The 18,382-nt window shown below is 36.6% G+C and overlaps 2 protein-coding genes across 2 annotated transcripts; one reads left to right on the top strand and one right to left on the bottom strand.

Moving 5' to 3' along the window:
* The first annotated feature begins 6,181 nt into the window (after positions 1–6,181).
* On the top strand, positions 6,182–11,125 carry LOC139874657 (uncharacterized). Its single transcript, XM_071862062.1, has 5 exons — positions 6,182–6,212; positions 7,542–7,556; positions 7,649–7,701; positions 9,677–10,809; positions 10,948–11,125. The coding sequence occupies exons 1-5, from the start codon at positions 6,182–6,184 to the stop codon at positions 11,123–11,125; spliced, it is 1,410 nt and encodes a 469-aa protein (XP_071718163.1).
* Positions 11,126–13,836: 2,711 nt separating this feature from the next.
* Positions 13,837–15,117, bottom strand: LOC139877575 (uncharacterized). The gene is made up of 2 exons (XM_071865012.1): positions 14,496–15,117; positions 13,837–14,188 (listed from the first exon to the last, which is right to left on the bottom strand). The coding sequence occupies exons 1-2, from the start codon at positions 14,950–14,952 to the stop codon at positions 14,136–14,138; spliced, it is 510 nt and encodes a 169-aa protein (XP_071721113.1). The 5' UTR covers positions 14,953–15,117; the 3' UTR covers positions 13,837–14,135.
* Positions 15,118–18,382: the final 3,265 nt, after the last annotated feature.

Raw genomic sequence — 18,382 nt, 5'->3', positions numbered from 1 at the left:
ACATCCATGAGATGCATTTCTAAATTTTTAGAAACTGCCAGACTAAGTACCTAAAAGTAATTGCATCCATAACAGGAGAATAAGTTTCTTCATAATCAATTCCCGGTCTTTGAGAAAAACCTTGAGCTACAAGTCTAGCTTTATACCTTGTAACTTCATTTTTCTCATTTCTTTTTCGGACAAAAATCCATCTGTATCCTACAGGTTTCACATCTTTAGGAGTGAGAATGATGGATCCGAAAACTTTTCTTTTATTGAGTGATTCTAATTCAGCTCGTATTGCTTCTTTCCATTGAGCCCAATCATGTCTATTTTGACATTCAACCATAGATGTTGGTTCTGGATCATCATCATTATTCATGATGTCATATGCAACATTAAATGAAAATTTCTCATCAAGATTTTTCATTTCATTTCGGTTCCATAATATTTTTGAATATGCATAATTGATTGCAATTTCTGTATTGACATCATCAATCTCCTCTGCAGTAGGAGTACTGATTTGTGGTTCTTCTTGAACACTTTCTTTTACTTCATTATCAGCTGATTTTCTTTTTCGAGGATTTTTATCCTTTGAACCGATTGGTCTTCCACGTTTCTGACGTGGCAAAGATTCATGAGTGACGTTATTGCCAGCTTTTGGAATTTCAATTCGAGCTGGAGTATTTACTGCTGGTATATATGATTTTGTCACCGTTTTTGTATCTGTAAATGCATCAGGCAATTGATTTGCAAGTTCTTGTATATGCATTATCTTTTGAACTTCTGTCTCGCATTCTTTTGTGCGAGGATCAAGATACTTTAATTGAGGTTCACACCATGAAACATCATTTTCTTTATTTTTCATTTCTCCCCCTAATCTAGGGAACAATGTTTCATTAAAATGACAATCAGCAAAACGTGCTGTAAAAACGTCACCTGTCATAGGTTCAATATACCTTAATATTGAAGATGTTTCATATCCAACATATATTCCCAACCTCCTTTGAGGACCCATTTTTGTACGCTGTGGTGTCGCAATTGGAACATACACTGCACAACCAAATGTTCTAAGATGGGAAATATTTGGCTCTTGACCAAAAGCAAGTTGTAGGGGGGAATATTTATGACTTGCACTTGGTCTGATGCGAATCAATGCAGCAGCATGTAAAATTGCATGACCCCATATAGATACAGGGAGTTTTGTTCTCATTATCAATGGTCTAGCGATTAACTGTAAACGTTTAATCAATGACTCGGCTAAACCATTTTGTGTATGCACATGAGCAACAGAATGTTCAACAACAATTCCTATAGACATGCAATAGTCATTAAATGCTTGAGATGTAAATTCACCAGCATTATCAAGTCTCACCCTTTTAATGGTGTAATCAGGAAAATGAGCTCTCAATTTAATAATTTGGGCAAGAAATTTTGCAAATGCCACATTACGGCTTGATAACAGACAAACATGAGACCATCTGCTAGATGCGTCTATTAGAACCATGAAATATCTAAATGGTCCACATGGTGGATGAATTGGTCCACATATATCACCTTGAATTCTTTCAAGAAACATTGGTGATTCTTTCTCAACCTTAAGTGGTGAGGGTCTAGTTATCAATTTTCCAAGAGAGCAAGATGTACATGGAACCATTGTATCATGATGGATTTTTCTATCCTTTAGTGGATGTCCATGAGTACATTCAATAATCCTTTTCATCATTGTTGATCCTGGATGGCCTAATCTGTTATGCCATAAACTGAATACACCAGGATCAATATATTTTTCGTTAACTACCATATGTATTTCTGGTACATTTATATGTGTATAATGTAATCCAGAACTAAGTCTTGGCAGTTTTTCAACCACATGACTCTTGTCAGTGATACTTAAAATTTCTCATTTTCTGTTGTCACTGACTGATAATCATACCCGTTAAGGTATATGTCGGAGAAACTCAATAAATTTCTGCTTGACTTGGGAGAAAATAAGGCATCATTTATTAAAAATTTTGTACCATTTGGTAGTATGAAATTTGCCTTTCCTATCCCTTTTATCAAGTTAGCAGGTCCTGATATTGTATGTATAGTTCCTTCCGTTGGTTTTAGATCAATAAAATATTTCTCGGATTTAAGTATAGTGTGTGTAGTTCCACTGTCTGCTATACAGAGATCTCCACCACTTGATTGATGTTGTATTCCAGCAAAATTCATATTGAACTTCATATATAAGAAATAAATAGTGAGTACATTAATATTACACAATATTTTAAACCCAAATAGATAGTACTGAAACATTTAGCAAACATAATGACAAAGACAGACGATATTAAATCGTTTATTTTTCAAAAGACACACAACTTAAACATTCAAGAAATCTTCATATAAATCAGATGGTTTCTCAGTGACTGTTGGATCAATATTATCCACAAAATTTACTTCCTTTTCTTTACCTTTCAGCGAATCCTGATACATCTTAACAAGATGTTTAGATGTTCGGCAAGTATTAGCCCAGTGGCCCATTCTACCACATCTGTAGCAAGATTCTTCAGAATTTTTAGAAGAATTTTCTTCAACATCTTGTTTAATGGGCTTGTTTTGTGGTTGATATTTATATTTTCGTGGATTACTATTTCTTTGACCACCACGGCCACGACCACGACCACGTCCACGCCCATTACCATTACCATAAGGATGGTTTCTACCATAGTTATGGCTTTTGGCATGATGATGGTGATGGTTATTATAACCACGACCTTGCCCGCGTCCTTGTCCCTGTTTATAATTATTTGCAGTATTTGCTTCAGGGATTGCAAGTGTACCAGTAGGACGGGATTGCTGATTTTTCATTAATAGCTCATCATTTTGCTCTGCAACTAAGAGATATGAATTAAGTTCAGGATATGTTTTGAACTTTAGCATTCTCAAATTTCTTTGCACTGTGATGTTTGCAGCATTCATTGTGGAGAAAGTTTTCTCCATCATGTCTGCATCACTAATTTCATGTCCACAGAATTTAAGTTGTGAACATGTATTATACAGAGCTGAGCTGTATTCATTTACTTTCTTAAAGTCTTGGAACCTTAATGTTCTCCATTGTTCCATTGCAGCTGGAAGTAAAATTTCTCTTTGATTATTGAATCTGCTTTTGAGACCTTCCCATAAAACATGAGGATCTTCTACAGTCACATAATTATTTTGTAAGCATTCATCAATATGTTGATGAATAAAGCAACATGCCGTAGCTTGTTCTTTTTCAGAACAAGTGTTGTTTTCATTTATGGTTTCAAGAATGCCCATTGATTTAAGATGCATTTTTACTTTTATAACCCATGGCATGTAGTTGTTTCCAGTTGATTCTAAAGGAGTAAATTTAAGCTTTTCCAGATTCGACATTTTCTTTTATCAAAAATTAAAACAAACATCATGATAAATTAGAGTCAATTTATATTCATAAGTATATAAACATTAAACATAAATTTAATATAACATAAATGATAAGTAGGTGACAGTGTCGACCATGTGTAAGCAATCATAAATAAATGTTATATAACAAAAATATAAATATTAGTAAACATAAATGAAAATTTGGCGACAGTGTCGACCATATATTTTTTCAGGTGGTATAACCGACCTATATCATTCTGGTGGTATAACCGACCATATATCATTTTGGTGGTATAACCGACCATATATCATTTTGGTGGTATAACCGACCATATATCATTTTGGTGGCAGAGCCAACCATATTTAGTATTAAGATTATCGTGCTGATAACGTGTTATAATTCAGTAGGCTTATAACTACCTTTAGTGGTTTGATTCTTGATGTTATAATTCAGTAGGCTTATAACTACCTTTAGTGGTTTGATTCTTGATGTTATAATTCAGTAGGCTTATAACTACCTTTAGTGATTTGATTCTTGATTTAGAATACTAATAATGAAGTGTAAGAACAAAGATGATAATGGAGAGAAAGAAAGAAACACTTTGTAAGTGTGAGAAATGGTGCAAGTTTAATGCTTGCATTCATGAGTATTTATAGCCTAAAATCTCAATATAAAAATACATACTTTGTGTACCAAAATTGACTATATGTATACACCAAAATTGACTATCCATATCTATATTATTATTATTATTATAACAAAGAGTTCAATTATTTATGATTTGGGAATTCATCATAACTTCCAGTTCGATTTTTGATACATTACAAGTTTCTCCAAATTCTATAATCAATCAATTATAGTTAGCAAAAAGTTTAACAGTTGCTTATAAAAAAAATGAAAAAATAAAAAGTTATTGTTATTTGCTTACATCATTACAAGTTTCTCCAAATTCTATATTTAGCAGTACAGATATAAATTTGAAATACGTCCAAACACAATAATTTCGTGCATGCTCTTAACCTTATCTATGACGATAACTAGACACAAATAGTACCATGGCTCACGGACATATCCCAAACGACATTTTAACTACACCACACATAATGGACCACCTTACCAATAACAACAAAACCCTACTCAAATAATCTTGCAAGTTTTATTTTATTTTATTTAAAAAAAAAAAAAAAAAAACAAGTTACTTTCGTGAAAATATCAACAATCAAACCATTGGTCCCATGTGACCAAGATGCAGGAAAGTCGTTCAAAAACGATCGACTAATGAATCGTAAGATTCATTGAGTTGTAGCTCAACCGGTAGTGGTCTGCCTCTCTTAGAGAGAGGTCAGGAGTTCAACTCCGCTGAGCTGCAACATTGCACTCAATGTTATCCTTGACCTGAAATATTCACTCATATCGCCTTTCGCTTAGTGCGGGGGCAACGGGGAGGGGGGGTTTTACCGGTCATGCCTTCCCCGATTGGTCCGGGTTTCCTCCAGGGCAGTAAATGGCGGCGGGTTATGCAACTACGGGAGATAAATGCGTGGGTGGTTAAGTCCCCTAAGTGATCCCCAAAAAAAAAAAAATTAATGTAAAAAAAAAAAGAAAAAAAAAAAAAAAAGAGTATGCATTAATAATATGCTTCTGTTTGTAGGAAAAAGTAATGGTTGAACTTAACTGATGTGAAATAAAGATAAATGTGACCAAAACGAGTTTCAAAACAGGTGAGATTCTTCGCGTAAAGTTAACATATGTAGATTAAAAACGGTAATTTTGAAAAAAAATTTGATTTTACTTTATCGAACATGAAGATGCAAAGAAAAAGCCATAGAAGATAAAACTATATGATCCATCTAAATCCTACAAAAAGTAGATACACACCCACCAGTGATGACACTATAATACAAACCAAGAGACAATTGTCATCGACAATAAGAATCCTTGGTACCCACCATTCTACTACGTACGTTGTCGCTCGGTTGCACATTTTGACAGCAACTTACTACGTAGTATAACTTAAAGAATAAACGTAAAATACGGACTGCCCGTTTGTTACATGGTTTCACTTTTTACCTAAAGGTAGGTAAATGAATGATGGATCAACAAAGTAACCTTCGTTAAGAATATAAAAGTCACTATAGGATTAATGAGATATAATGATATATCACTAGAGGTCTAGTGCCGGGTATGGGATGGTTATTTTTTTTTTCGGGTTCGGGAATGGTTTTAGACACAAACCCGATTACTCGGTCCGTATACCACAAAAAAAGACCCGAGTCCATATACGCGGCACGTAAACGCGATAACCCGGCCCGATTACCCAGCACGTATACCTGAAAAAAGACTCAAATACCCGTGGGGAAACACGTTTACCCGATAGTTTATAAGTAAATGGGGACCTGGATACCCGTGGAGAAACCCGTTTACCAGCTAGTTAGTAACTAAATGGAGACCCGATAGTTCGTAGGTAAATGGAGATCCTTCGGGTCTGGGTCCGGGTTTCGGACGGAGTTTTTTAACAGGTTCGGGTTTGGTAGTACCTAAACCCGGCCGGATGTCATCCCTAGGTTCAAACCACACCTACAACATATCTTTTGAGTTTGGCATTCTTGATTTCTTATTAGGGTTTATATGTTTCTTGTTGTGCGTCGTTCATAACATCAGTACAGATTTAAGTTAATTTCTAATGGTGGTTGGTTGCAATCAATCGGGTACAATCAAGAATCCTTTTTATGTACCGTAAGAAGTTAAAGGTTGAAACTTTTTAACAATGTAAAAGAACTAAGAAACCAATGAAAAGGAATCCATACCTCCATGTGCATGCTTGAGAAGAGCATAAAAGCCGGTAAGTTGTCGTGAACAGTACCATAAATGATTGATCAAGAGCATCTTGGAAAGCGATCAGTGAGGATAGAGACGGTCCTACATACAATCATACAGAATACTTCTAACAGAAAGAAGTTATATTTTAGAAAGACAAAATTGCTGAAATAGTCCCTGTGATTTGTACCAAAACGCTGGTTTAGTCCCTGTGCTTTTTTTTTGATGGATTTGGTCCCGGTGGTTTGTAAAAGTTGCTGATTTAGTCCCTCTGACCGACGGCCGTCAAAAAATGCCGTTAACTCCAGTCATGTGCCAGACATGTGAGGGTATTTTCGTCAGTTTCTTTCCTTTATTTAAAAAATTGCTGAAATCGTCCTTGTGGTTTGTACCAAAATTGCTAAAATGGTCCCCGTGCTTTGTAAAAAAATTGCTGAAATCTTTACTCTAAAAATGTTTTCTTCCTCACCTTCATCTTTATCGCCAAAAAAACATGAACAAACCCTAAATTCATTTTAATAAACCTACAAACTATAAACTCTAAATTATACTCAAATTCACATCAGATTCTTCAAAATCTATTCATATTATTCAAACCAATTAATAAATATAATTTCATATATGCAAAAAAAATTTATAAAAAAAATCGAATATGAATCTGGGTTTCGTACTCAGATAAATATACAAACTATAAACTCTAAATTATACTCAAATCCACCATTTTCACATTCAATTGCAAATTACTAAGTTGATACCTTCAATCGAAAACCGCCGGCACCAACAGATCTGGAAAATAACCAACAGATCTGGAAAATTAAAACTCTCAAGAACACCAAATTCATTTCCATTAAACATTACAAGAACTTATTAAAATCAAATAATCAAATCCTAATCAACACCAAACATAAATTAATTAAATTCACTTCCACCACCGCCCTCCTTTTCCTCTCATCTTCATCCTTAGCTCATTAATCTGAAATTAATTAAATTCACTTCCACCACCGTCACCATCTCCGGCGAACGTTCGTTTTCTCTGACGAGAGCTGCAACAATCGAGTTTCAAATTTGTAGATCTTATCGCTTTTCAGATTTGTAGCAACAATCGATCTTTGATTTCAGATCTGATGTCTGATTGCAGATCTTAATTGAAAATGGGTTTGAAATTAAATGGGTTTATTATTAATTTGATTTCATTTTAGAAGCAAAAAAGTTTAACAGGTTCTCTATGTATTTGTGTGTGAATGTGTCGATTGTAAAGGAGTTCCAATGAAGAATAAAATGTCAAATACTAACAGTCTTTTTATTATTGATTTTGATGAATTTGGTGGCGTTTAATTTATATTTGTGTTTACAGGAACAATATTACAGAGTATTATTTATATATATTTATGAATATAGCTGAAATGTACAGATCATGAATTTGTGTTAATTATGGAGTTTGTGATTTGGTACAAATCACAGGGACCAATTCAGCAACTTTAGTACAAATCACAGGGACCAATTCAGCAATTTTTGTACAAACCACAGGGACCATTTCAGCAATTTTGCTAATAAATGAAAGAAACTGACGAAAATACCCTCACATGTCTGGCACATGACTGGAGTTAACGGCATTTTTTGGCGGCCGTCGGTCAGAGGGACTAAATCAGCAACTTTTACAAACCACCGGGACCAAATCCATCAAAAAAAAAGCACAGGGACTAAACCAGCGTTTTGGTACAAACCACAGGGATTATTTCAGCAATTTTGTCTTTTAGAAATTTAAAGTAACACAAAGTTTATGCCGTATGTTTTGATCATATACAAGAGATGTAATTAACAAGTAGTTACTGACTGTTCAAGATTAATCTGATAATAGTAAAAGACTATCATTACGCCGACTGCCGTTTATTTATTTTGAGTCAACCAGCAAGCGTCGATTTATTGGCGCCTTAACTGCCGTTTAGAGCTTAAATTGAATTTCATTAAGGATTTAAACCCATGGAAATTTGATTCGACCATTTTCATGGCGTCTCAATTTTATTTTACTATTTTTTTTTTAAAAAAAAAAATCCTACTTATTGGCTGGAGGTCCACTCGGAAGCAATCTCTTTATCCATCGAATAGAGAGATGGATGACTTTCTCTACTTTTGAGAGTGTTTCACTTTAGGTGGAGAAATGACTTGTTTTTATTCTCGGATAGGGAAGGATTGTCTACATCTCACCTCCCCCATACACCATTTTGGGTTTTGTTGTTGTTGTTGTTCTTGTTGTTATATCATTACGACGACATTAAGAACAGATATTTTGACACATTAGTCATTTTAATAATCTTTTAACATACATAATATAAAACTCACCTTAGTTACCCAACCTACCCATTTTGACACCTCTAAGACAAAACTAAAATATAAACAGCTTACCCAACCTACCCAAATAGACACATCTAAGATTAAAACTGAAATATAAACAACTTACCCAACCTACCCACTTTGACACATATAAGAAAAGATAAAAACTACCAAGTAACATATACACACTAGAAGTAATGATCAACAAATAACGATATCTCCGACCCATGCATGACGCCAAGTAATTAGGCCCCAGGCTGACTTTTAGATAAGATAGTTTAAGTGGTTGTTTAAAATGTTATAGAGCATGCATTCTGAATGTGTTAGTAACAATCAACATCAATGGTGCAACGCAACCTACTTTAGATAGGGATTCTTTAAAATGAGTCTGAAACATACATAGAATTAATGAATACCTCAGCCACTTTTTGAACATCATTACATGCTAGATACTCAAGGCAAAACTGTTCCCATTTTTTCTCCCAACGTACACAAAAATTACCAAGAGTGCATTTATCTTGCTTGTCAAAATTCTTCAAACCTGTTGATTTTAAAAAGACACCACCACTTTCATTTAACCTGTTTATAGCTAACGATCAGAACGAGACCACTCTCGCCGGTGACGGAGACCCCACGCGCCGCCAAGAACGACCGTCGTATGTGACTTTTTCCGGTCAATTTACAAGCTTTTCCGGCCAATTTCCGGCGACCGAACAATCACAGACCTCATACCTGGCCCAAGATCGTTTCTTCGCATAGGAAATTACCACCCTGTGCTTCACACAATTCTCCCGCCGGCCGCCGCCGCTGCTTGTAACCGGAAATTTATCTTTCCGGCCGGTTACGTTTCTCTCTCTCGATCTATCTTTGTGTTAATTGCTTGCTGATTCCTGCCTATACTTATATATATTAGGAGTAAACCCTTATCTATATATATATATATATCATTGTTATATATATTCATATATTTATATCATATTTATATAGATATAGATATAGATATTACTGTTATTTTTGCTTTCCATTTTGAAATCTATATTAGCTATAACTTACATCTATTTCTATTTATCTTCTGTTTTTAATAGTGTAGGTAACTATAAATACTTATTTAACATAGTCATATTTTAGCTTTTACTTAGGTCATCTTTTGGTGTATAGGTTAATATAGATCTTACGCATACCTATGGTCACTTGAGGTCATGTCCTCCTAGTTTAGGGGTGGGTAGGCCTAGAGGGGATAGAGGCGGTAGTAGGGTAGCCACCCTTGGTAAGATTAGAGTGGGTAGTTGGAATATAGGAACCTTGACGGGCAAGAGGATTGAACTCGTTGATACCTTTATCAAGAGTAATGTGGACATAGGGTGTGTTCAAGAGACTAGATGGAAGGGTGAAGGGGCGGTAGATATTAAGGACTATAGGTTGTGGTACTCGAGTTCTAGGATAGCACGGAACGGGGTAGGTATCTTTTTGGGAAATCTACATAAGGATAACGTTGTTGACGTGGGTAGGTTTAGCGATAGGATTATGTCGGTTAGTCTAATTATTAAGGAGGAAACTTTCACGGTCATTAGCGCGTACGCACCTCATGCGGGTTTAAGTGATGCGGAAAAGAAGAGTTTTTGGGAATTGTTAGATGAGGTAGTGAGGGGGTGCCCAGCGGATCATCGACTAATTATAGGGGGTGATCTGAATGGACACATAGGAGTGGAGGCAGAAGGTTACGAGGGAGCCCATGGGGGTTTTGGGTTTGGTCCTAGAAATGAAGAAGGGCGCTCAACCCTTGAGTTTGCCATTGCCCACGAGTTGGTTGTAGCTAACTCTTTTTTCAAGAAGAGGGATGCTCAGTTAGCCACTTTTTATAGCGGGGGCTGTTGCACCCAGATTGACTTTTTGCTCCTTCGTAAAGGGGAACTTAGGACATGTAGGGACTGTAAGGTCCTTCCAGCATATACGTGCTCCTCCCAGCACAGATTGCTGATCATGGACCTAGTTACCCGGGGAAGAGTTCGTAGGAGGGCTAAGGTTGTGCAACATAGAATCCTTTGGAAGAACCTACATGGAGCGAAGGCAGAGACTTTTAGAACTGTGGCCGATAGATTGAGTGTAGAAGGGGATAACGTAGCCCCTGCTGACGTTGACCAGTTATGGAACCGCATGGCGTCCACTATCAGAGAGGTGGCAAAAGAAGCTTTAGGGATGGCATTAGGGACATCGAGAGCCCATAAGAGTAGTAGAGAATCGTGGTGGCTTAGTGACGATGTCCAAACGAAAGTCGCGTTAAAGCAGGCGAGGTTTAGGGAGCTCATTACTTTTGGAGAAGGGACACCTGCAGAGAGAACTAGGGTAGAAGAAAGATATAAAGAAGCTAAAAGAGAAGCAAAGAAGGCCGTAGCAATTGCAAAAGACAAAGCTTATGAAGATTTATATAGGAAATTAGACTCTAAAGAGGGAGCCAATGACATATATAGAATAGCTAAAGCTAGGGAGCGAAGAGGCAGGGACTTAGTTAACGTCAAATATATCAAGGATGAAGCGGGTCAAAGTATAGTGAGAGAAGACCTTATTAAGAAAAGATGGGAAGAGTATTTTGCATCCCTTTTTTGGTAGGGAAAGAACAGAGCGGAACGAGGAACTCCACGAGGTTCGTGAATATCAAAACAACTGTTTCTGCACGAGGATTAACCAGGAGGAAGTTAGATCAGCCCTACGAAAGATGGGGAGAAACAAAGCAGTAGGACCAGACCAAATCCCGATTGAGGCGTGGAGGTGCCTAGGAGGCGATGGGGTTAGATGGTTGACAAACCTTTTCAACACGACGTTTAGAAGCGCAAAGATGCCTATGGAATGGAGACTCAGTGAGGTCATCCCCATTTACAAGAACAAGGGAGATGCACAAATATGTAGTAATTACAGAGGCATAAAGTTACTTAGTCATACTATGAAGCTTTGGGAGAGAGTGATTGAGACGAGGCTCCGACGCGAGACAAAGGTTTCAGAGAACCAATTCGGTTTCATGCCAGGACGCTCGTCGACTGAGGCAATTCACATCGTTAGAAGCCTTATGGAGAAGTATAAGGAAAAACAAAAGAACCTACACATGGCGTTCTTAGACCTGGAAAAGGCTTATGACCGTGTCCCGCGCGAGCTGATTTGGAAGACTCTTAACGCTAGGGGTGTCCCAAGTAGATATATAAGAACCATTAGAGATATGTACGATGGGGCGAAGACTCGCGTACGCACGGCAGTAGGAAACACTGAGTTTTTCCCTGTTGAGGTAGGTTTACATCAGGGATCGGCCCTTAGCCCATATCTTTTCGCTTTGATCCTAGACGAACTAACTAAAAGGATACAAGATAACATCCCATGGTGCCTAATATTCGCCGACGATATTGTTTTAGTTTCGGATTCCCAGGAGGAGCTTAACAAAAGGCTAGAGCAATGGAGGACTGCACTAGAATCAAATGGCCTACGGATTAGCAGACTTAAATCGGAGTACCTTAGATGCGATTTCAAGACGAGCGAAGAAGAACAAGAGGATTTAGTGGATGTCAGAATTGGGGATCAGATTTTACCCCCACAAGAGTCCTTTAGATATTTAGGCTCGATGCTTCACAAATCGGGAAGGATAGATGAGGACGTGACGCATCGTATACGAGTAGGATGGTTGAAGTGGAGGGCAGCGAAAGGGGTGTTGTGCGACAAGAAGGTACCCCTTAAATTGAAAGGGAAATTTTTCAAGGTCGCAATCAGACCGGCCATGTTGTACGGCTCAGAGTGTTGGCCAATGACGAAAGCTCAAGAGAGGAGGATGGAGGTGGCAGAAATGAGGATGCTTAGGTGGACGTGTGGCAAGACCATGCTAGATATGATACCAAATGGAGTTTTTAGGGAGAACTTGGAAGTTGGGAACATAACCAACAAGTTGAGGGAAGGACGACTTAGATGGTTCGGGCATGTTATGAGGCGCCCACTTTTAGCCCCGGTTAGGAGAGTCGAGACCCTTGTTGTTGGGGGCGTAAGGAGAAGGGATAGACTCAAACGTAGGTTGGAGGATAGATTGAAGCTTGACATGAAGGAACTCTTATTGACCGAGGACATGACTTCTGATAGGAACTTGTGGAGGAGTAGAATTAGAATAGATGAATAGGTTCTACATGGTGTTTACCTATTTTATATATTTATATTATATTTCTTGCCTACTTGCTTGTGTGCACTTCATATATGTCTTTACTATTTTATTATTATTATTATTATTATTATTATTATTATTATTTTTTAATTATTTTTTAATTTTTTTTTCTTTCGTGGGACTTTACGTTTTGGCTGGACATGTTTTATTGATATATAATATATCTATACTTATTGTAGCATATTCACATGCTTTATTGCACTATATGGTTACATGTTTGTATTACATTATATAGCAATTAATTTATACGAACTTACATATCACATGTTTTTATGCTAACATAGTATACTTATTTGTTTATGCCTACATAGTATACCATCTATTTTATACTACATATTATACCTACATGCTTCTTACCAACATGTTTACGTATGCTTATTGTACTTACATGACTTGTTATACTTGCATATTTGACACTCACATATTTTCATATATGTTATATTACATTATATTGTTATATGCTTTATTTACCTATATATATCGTATTGGAGTATACATTATTCATGGTAAAGTTTCTATTTTATCAACTTTATTTGTATATTTTTACTTCACATATCGGATTTCATGGTTCTTTCTGGTCGGAGGTCCCTAAGAAGCAGCCTCTCTGCTCTACAGAATAGGGAGGGACGACTTCCTCTACCTGGGGACCGATAGGTATCCTGGGTAGAAGAATGACTTTCCTTTTACTTTAGGGTAGAGGAAAGGATGGTCTACATCTAACCTCCCCATACTCCACTTTAGTGGAATTGGGTAATGTTGTTGTTGTATACTCAAGGCAAAAGAAGTATTAGTTGTAGTAACATCCAACAGACTAAAAAAGCGCTGGTCATACTTGAAAAATCTCATACGAGTTGGGACAGTCGAAATAGAAACGGGCCAAGGCTATAAACAGCAAAATAGACAAAATACTAGTAGGTCTGAATCAATAGGTGGGTGTATGATATTCATTTATATCTTTTACTCTCTAGCTAGTGATGTTTGATGCAAGTAGACATGAACAGATGGTTATGGACTTACAGTCGCATTTACTTTATGTGATTATGTGAAGAGAATGTAGATAGTGAAGTATATCAAACTAGTTATTCTCTTTTCTTTTCTTTTCTTAAATTACTGGGAAAACTTGGTACTGTTTCTATAGCATAATCGTCTTTTGGCCACACACTGCTACCTAATAGCACGTGTGTGTTATATGGGAGAACCTTTTATGCTGAAGCCTATAACTTTCTTATTCTAGAAAAGGACATTCTTATAATTGGCACGTTACGTGATTCGGAGCTCACAAGTTAAACATTACACTCTAAACTAATGAGATCTCCCCTTATGGTTCCATCTTAGCCTTCCATCTCTTTCGTCTCCAAGACGGTGCCAATGGCAGTTGGCACTGTCCCATCTTTCGGTTCGTTTTGAGCTAACTGTCCCACACAAAGACTATACCAAGACTAGTGTTTGTGTGTGTATGTGTTTGTTTGAGTTGGTCAGTCCTGCAGTCACAATTGACATGGTTCATTATTGGCTCAGTAGTTCATTCTGATGTGGCAGTTAATAAGTTAATTTTTGATATTACAACAGTGAGTGGTCTAAACTATAGTATATCTTATCATCATCAAGACAGCAAAAACATGCCAAACATACTCATTGAAGACGATTAATCGATTTAATTATAATCAGCCTAATAACAACATTTGATTAATTGAACTTAACAGAAACAGTTAACAAAATTCAAACAACATAAACATATCAACTAATTCAAATACTACTGTACCAAAACAAACTGTCCAGTTCCATTACCTTCACTCCAAACCTCCTGATTCATCACAACATCCTTAGGTACAGTAACCACAAGCTCTCCATCACCATACACAGCCGTAGCTAACTCCGGCTGCGTAGATTCAGGTAACCTAAACCGCCACAAATCAACCTCCATCACATCACGATCGCCTCCACCACCGCCACGTGTAACACTCACAACAACTTTCGTTACACCAGGACATATCTCAATCGTATGAGCAGCAATATCCGTACCGATCTCATCATCAGTATCAACAACGAATTTTAACGAATCTGACGTTTCGTGAATTGAAACATCGGCGTCGGAGTAGAACGGAAGTTCGAGAACCTTTGCGAAGATGTGAGGCAGTCGCCGGAGCTTTTTTTGGCGGCAGTTTGTGGCGGTGGAAGTGGAATTGGTACGGAAATCGTAACGGACGGTGATGTTTCGTCTAATTGGAGCTGGATGGACCTTCATGTTATCTGAAACTGAAATTGAAGTTGAAATTGAAATTGAAATTGAAATTGGGGGAAATGTAAACCCTAGGTGTTTTCAGTTAGGGATCTTGAAATTGAGTGACTGGTGGTTAAGTGATTTGAGTTGAGTGACGTATACGTAGACGTAGCGAATTTTACAAATGAAAATTGATACTGGAGGTAAAAAAAAAAAATTTATTCTTAATTTTAGATTTAAATCGTTAAATTGCAAAAAAAAAAAAAAAAAAAAAAAAAAAAAAAAAAAAATTGCAATTGCAATGCAATTTACACGTCCAACTATATTTTTTTCACAAGAGAATAATGATCACCCTAAACTTGAGCTAGAATCATCATGCTTAGAGAAATGAACAAACGTAATTTAAGGGATGAATAGCTTGAGTGCAAACTTGAAGTGATAGGTTAGTAGAAAAGATCAGTTAGTTGCTTTTCAATAACATTTAAACCCGGTGAGACCGGTGAGATCTGAAATATACGAGAGTGGTAAACAATTGATAGTCAATTTCATTGGTCTCGATGGTAAACAATAGTTTGAACCCGGTTAAGTTTATCCGCCAATTTCATAGCTCTCTGTGGTCTAACGTCTTGCTTGCGTTCGAGCCTTACGAGAGAGTTTTACCACACGCGATGCCTGTATGGATCCATCGTGAGGGTTTCCTCCTGAAAGGGTGGTATGACTGTGATGTTCGTGTTAGGAAGTGATCGGGCGGGTGGGTTCCGACATCTCGTTCGGACTCCTGTCAGTGACTCCTAACCGCCGTTAAAAAAGTTCACAAATGATGAGAAATGGGTGTTGTGATCAGTAGCGGGTCAAATAAATTATTTGATGAGTGTGGAACATTAAAAATTTTAGAAACAGTTCAAGAAGCGAGGGCAACACGTCAAAATTTAACATATAGACACACCAAAAGAATTCGGTACTCGGGGGCGACCGACCCTGATTGCCCCTACATGCATCTGCTCCTTGGTGTAATGACAAATTCCGATAAGGATTGATTGATATTTGAACGGAGCTCTACTAATTCCAGATAGATGGAATGATTTTGGTAGGGTAAATTAATTTATAGTTAAAGAAAAAAATGTTCAAATTGGAGGCTCTTGGCGCTTATTTAAAAGGTGAATTCTTAACTTGAATTGTGCTGATGTGGCGCACGCACAACTCGTGTGTAACTAAGTTTTTGAATAAAAAGTCTTATGTGGCAAACATGCTCGACATGTATGTACATTAACAAATAATAAGGGACTTCATGGCACACTAAATTGTATACTGAATGCTCATTCTTTAAAGGCTTACAAATAATAATGCATAGCTTTTCAAACATCTCTTAACAGGCAGACGGATTGCACCACGGTCAATATGTGATGGCTATGAAGCATTTATGTGATAAGCTCATCTACCACGAATGTCCTGCATCCCATCATTCGGGCCATTGAATTCCAAATACTTTTTGTCATTCTATAAGACCTTTTTGTTATATAAATATAAAATTATATGGTACTTATGGGTGACCTTCATGAGTTTAGTGTCAATAAGGCTTGACATGTTTTTCGCAATAAAGCAAATCAAGTTCAATGGTTTTCCATAGTTTGTTTTGCAAAGTGTATTTCGAAACATTCGTTCTTGGTTTGGCTATTGATGAGTGAAAGATTGAAGACTCAAGATAGGTTGAAACAAGACCTATTCGATAATATTCATATGTTTTCGTTTAATTTGGTAAGTTGTAGAGACAAAATCAATATTGATTGGGCGGATTTATTTATTTATTTCTTGAAAAACAAGAAACTATTTATTAATTATGAACTGTGTAATTAAACAAGAGATAATAGCGAGTTTAGGATATCCCTTAACGAGACCCATATGTACCTACTATAGCTATATAACAATGGTAATAATAGTGAGACAATTTCAGTAAGCATCGATTATAATGTAACTGCAGCAGCTAGTCAAACCGAGTTGCTGACAGAATTATCAAGTTAATCGACCCCTGTACGTTGATTAGTTGATGAAATGAAGTAATCGGGGTTAACGATCCATTGATGCCAAACTAACGATGCTTTCTTTAATCTTCTCGATATCCAATTAAAGCTTTGAAGTTTGATTTCGGATAAGATTATGTTGGGGTACCATTCTTTGTTACGAAACACTTTTACATGTCTCAATTTCCATAAAATATAGCTACAAGCTCATTTAGTTGCTTGTCATATGATTTTACATATGGCGTTGTAGCATGCCCTTGATCATCTTTGAAAGCTTCATCAATGTTTGAGATATTTTGAGCTTGAGAGTTCCACCATTTGAATACAAGACTCCATTATGTACAAGTGGACAATTTATTAGTATATGTCGGAGTGATGCCCTCATTTTAATGTTTTTGTTGCTCCCCGTTCTATCGTCTTGTTATGGTGGTGGTAGTTCTATAATAAAATCTTGATGTTCAAAAATAAAAAAAGACTTTTTTGTGTCTTTGGTCCCTCCATTATACACCAAATAGTGAACAGCATTGAAAGGACCCGTTCATATACATTATAAACGATTCACAATAGTTGATTTCATCGCGAGGTATTTGACCTCTATATGATACATTTTACAAACATTGCATTCGTTTTTAAAAGACAAACTTTCTTTACATCGAAAATTGACTGGCATGCATACCATTTCATAATATCCACTATCCAACTATAAATTGACTTAATAATAATCTTTGATGAACTCAATGACTCGAATGCAACGTTCTTCGAAATATGCCATGAAAGACTCCAAGTAATATCTTTAAAATGAGCAAATGCACAGCGGAAGATTTCTTTAATACCTGAGAATAAACATGCTTTAAAGTGTCAACCAAAAGGTTGGTGAGTTCATTAGTTTATCATAATCACTCATTTTCATCATTTTAATAGACCACAAGATTTTCATTTTCAGTTCTCATAAATAAACGTCCCATGCATAGAGACAAAAATATCATTCATATGGATTGAACACCTGGTAACCGACATTAACAAGATGCATATAAGAATATCCCCTATCATTCCGAGAAATCCTTCGGACATGATAAAAATGAATTCGAAGTACTAAAGCATCCGGTACTTTGGATGGGGTTCGTTAGGCCCAATAGATCTATCTTTAGGATTCGCGTCAATTAGTAGATCAGTTTACTAATTCTTAGGTTACCAAGCAAAAGGGGCATATTCAGCTACGATCATTCAACCATATAATGTAGTTTCGATTACTTGTGTCTATTTTGTAAAACAGTTATAAAAGTGCATGTATTCTCAGTCCCAAAAATATATATTGCAAAAGCATTTAAAAAGGGAGTAATGAAACTCACTGTAACGTATTTTGTAGTAAAAATACATATGACGATATTGAACAACTGAACAATGCAGGGTTGGCCTCGAATTCACGAACCTATATC

Source organism: Rutidosis leptorrhynchoides, chromosome 11 (genome assembly GCF_046630445.1).
Source record: "Rutidosis leptorrhynchoides isolate AG116_Rl617_1_P2 chromosome 11, CSIRO_AGI_Rlap_v1, whole genome shotgun sequence".
NCBI lineage: Eukaryota > Viridiplantae > Streptophyta > Magnoliopsida > Asterales > Asteraceae > Rutidosis > Rutidosis leptorrhynchoides.
Note: the sequence above shows the minus strand (reverse complement) of the source record. Positions and strands in the feature narration are given on the sequence as shown.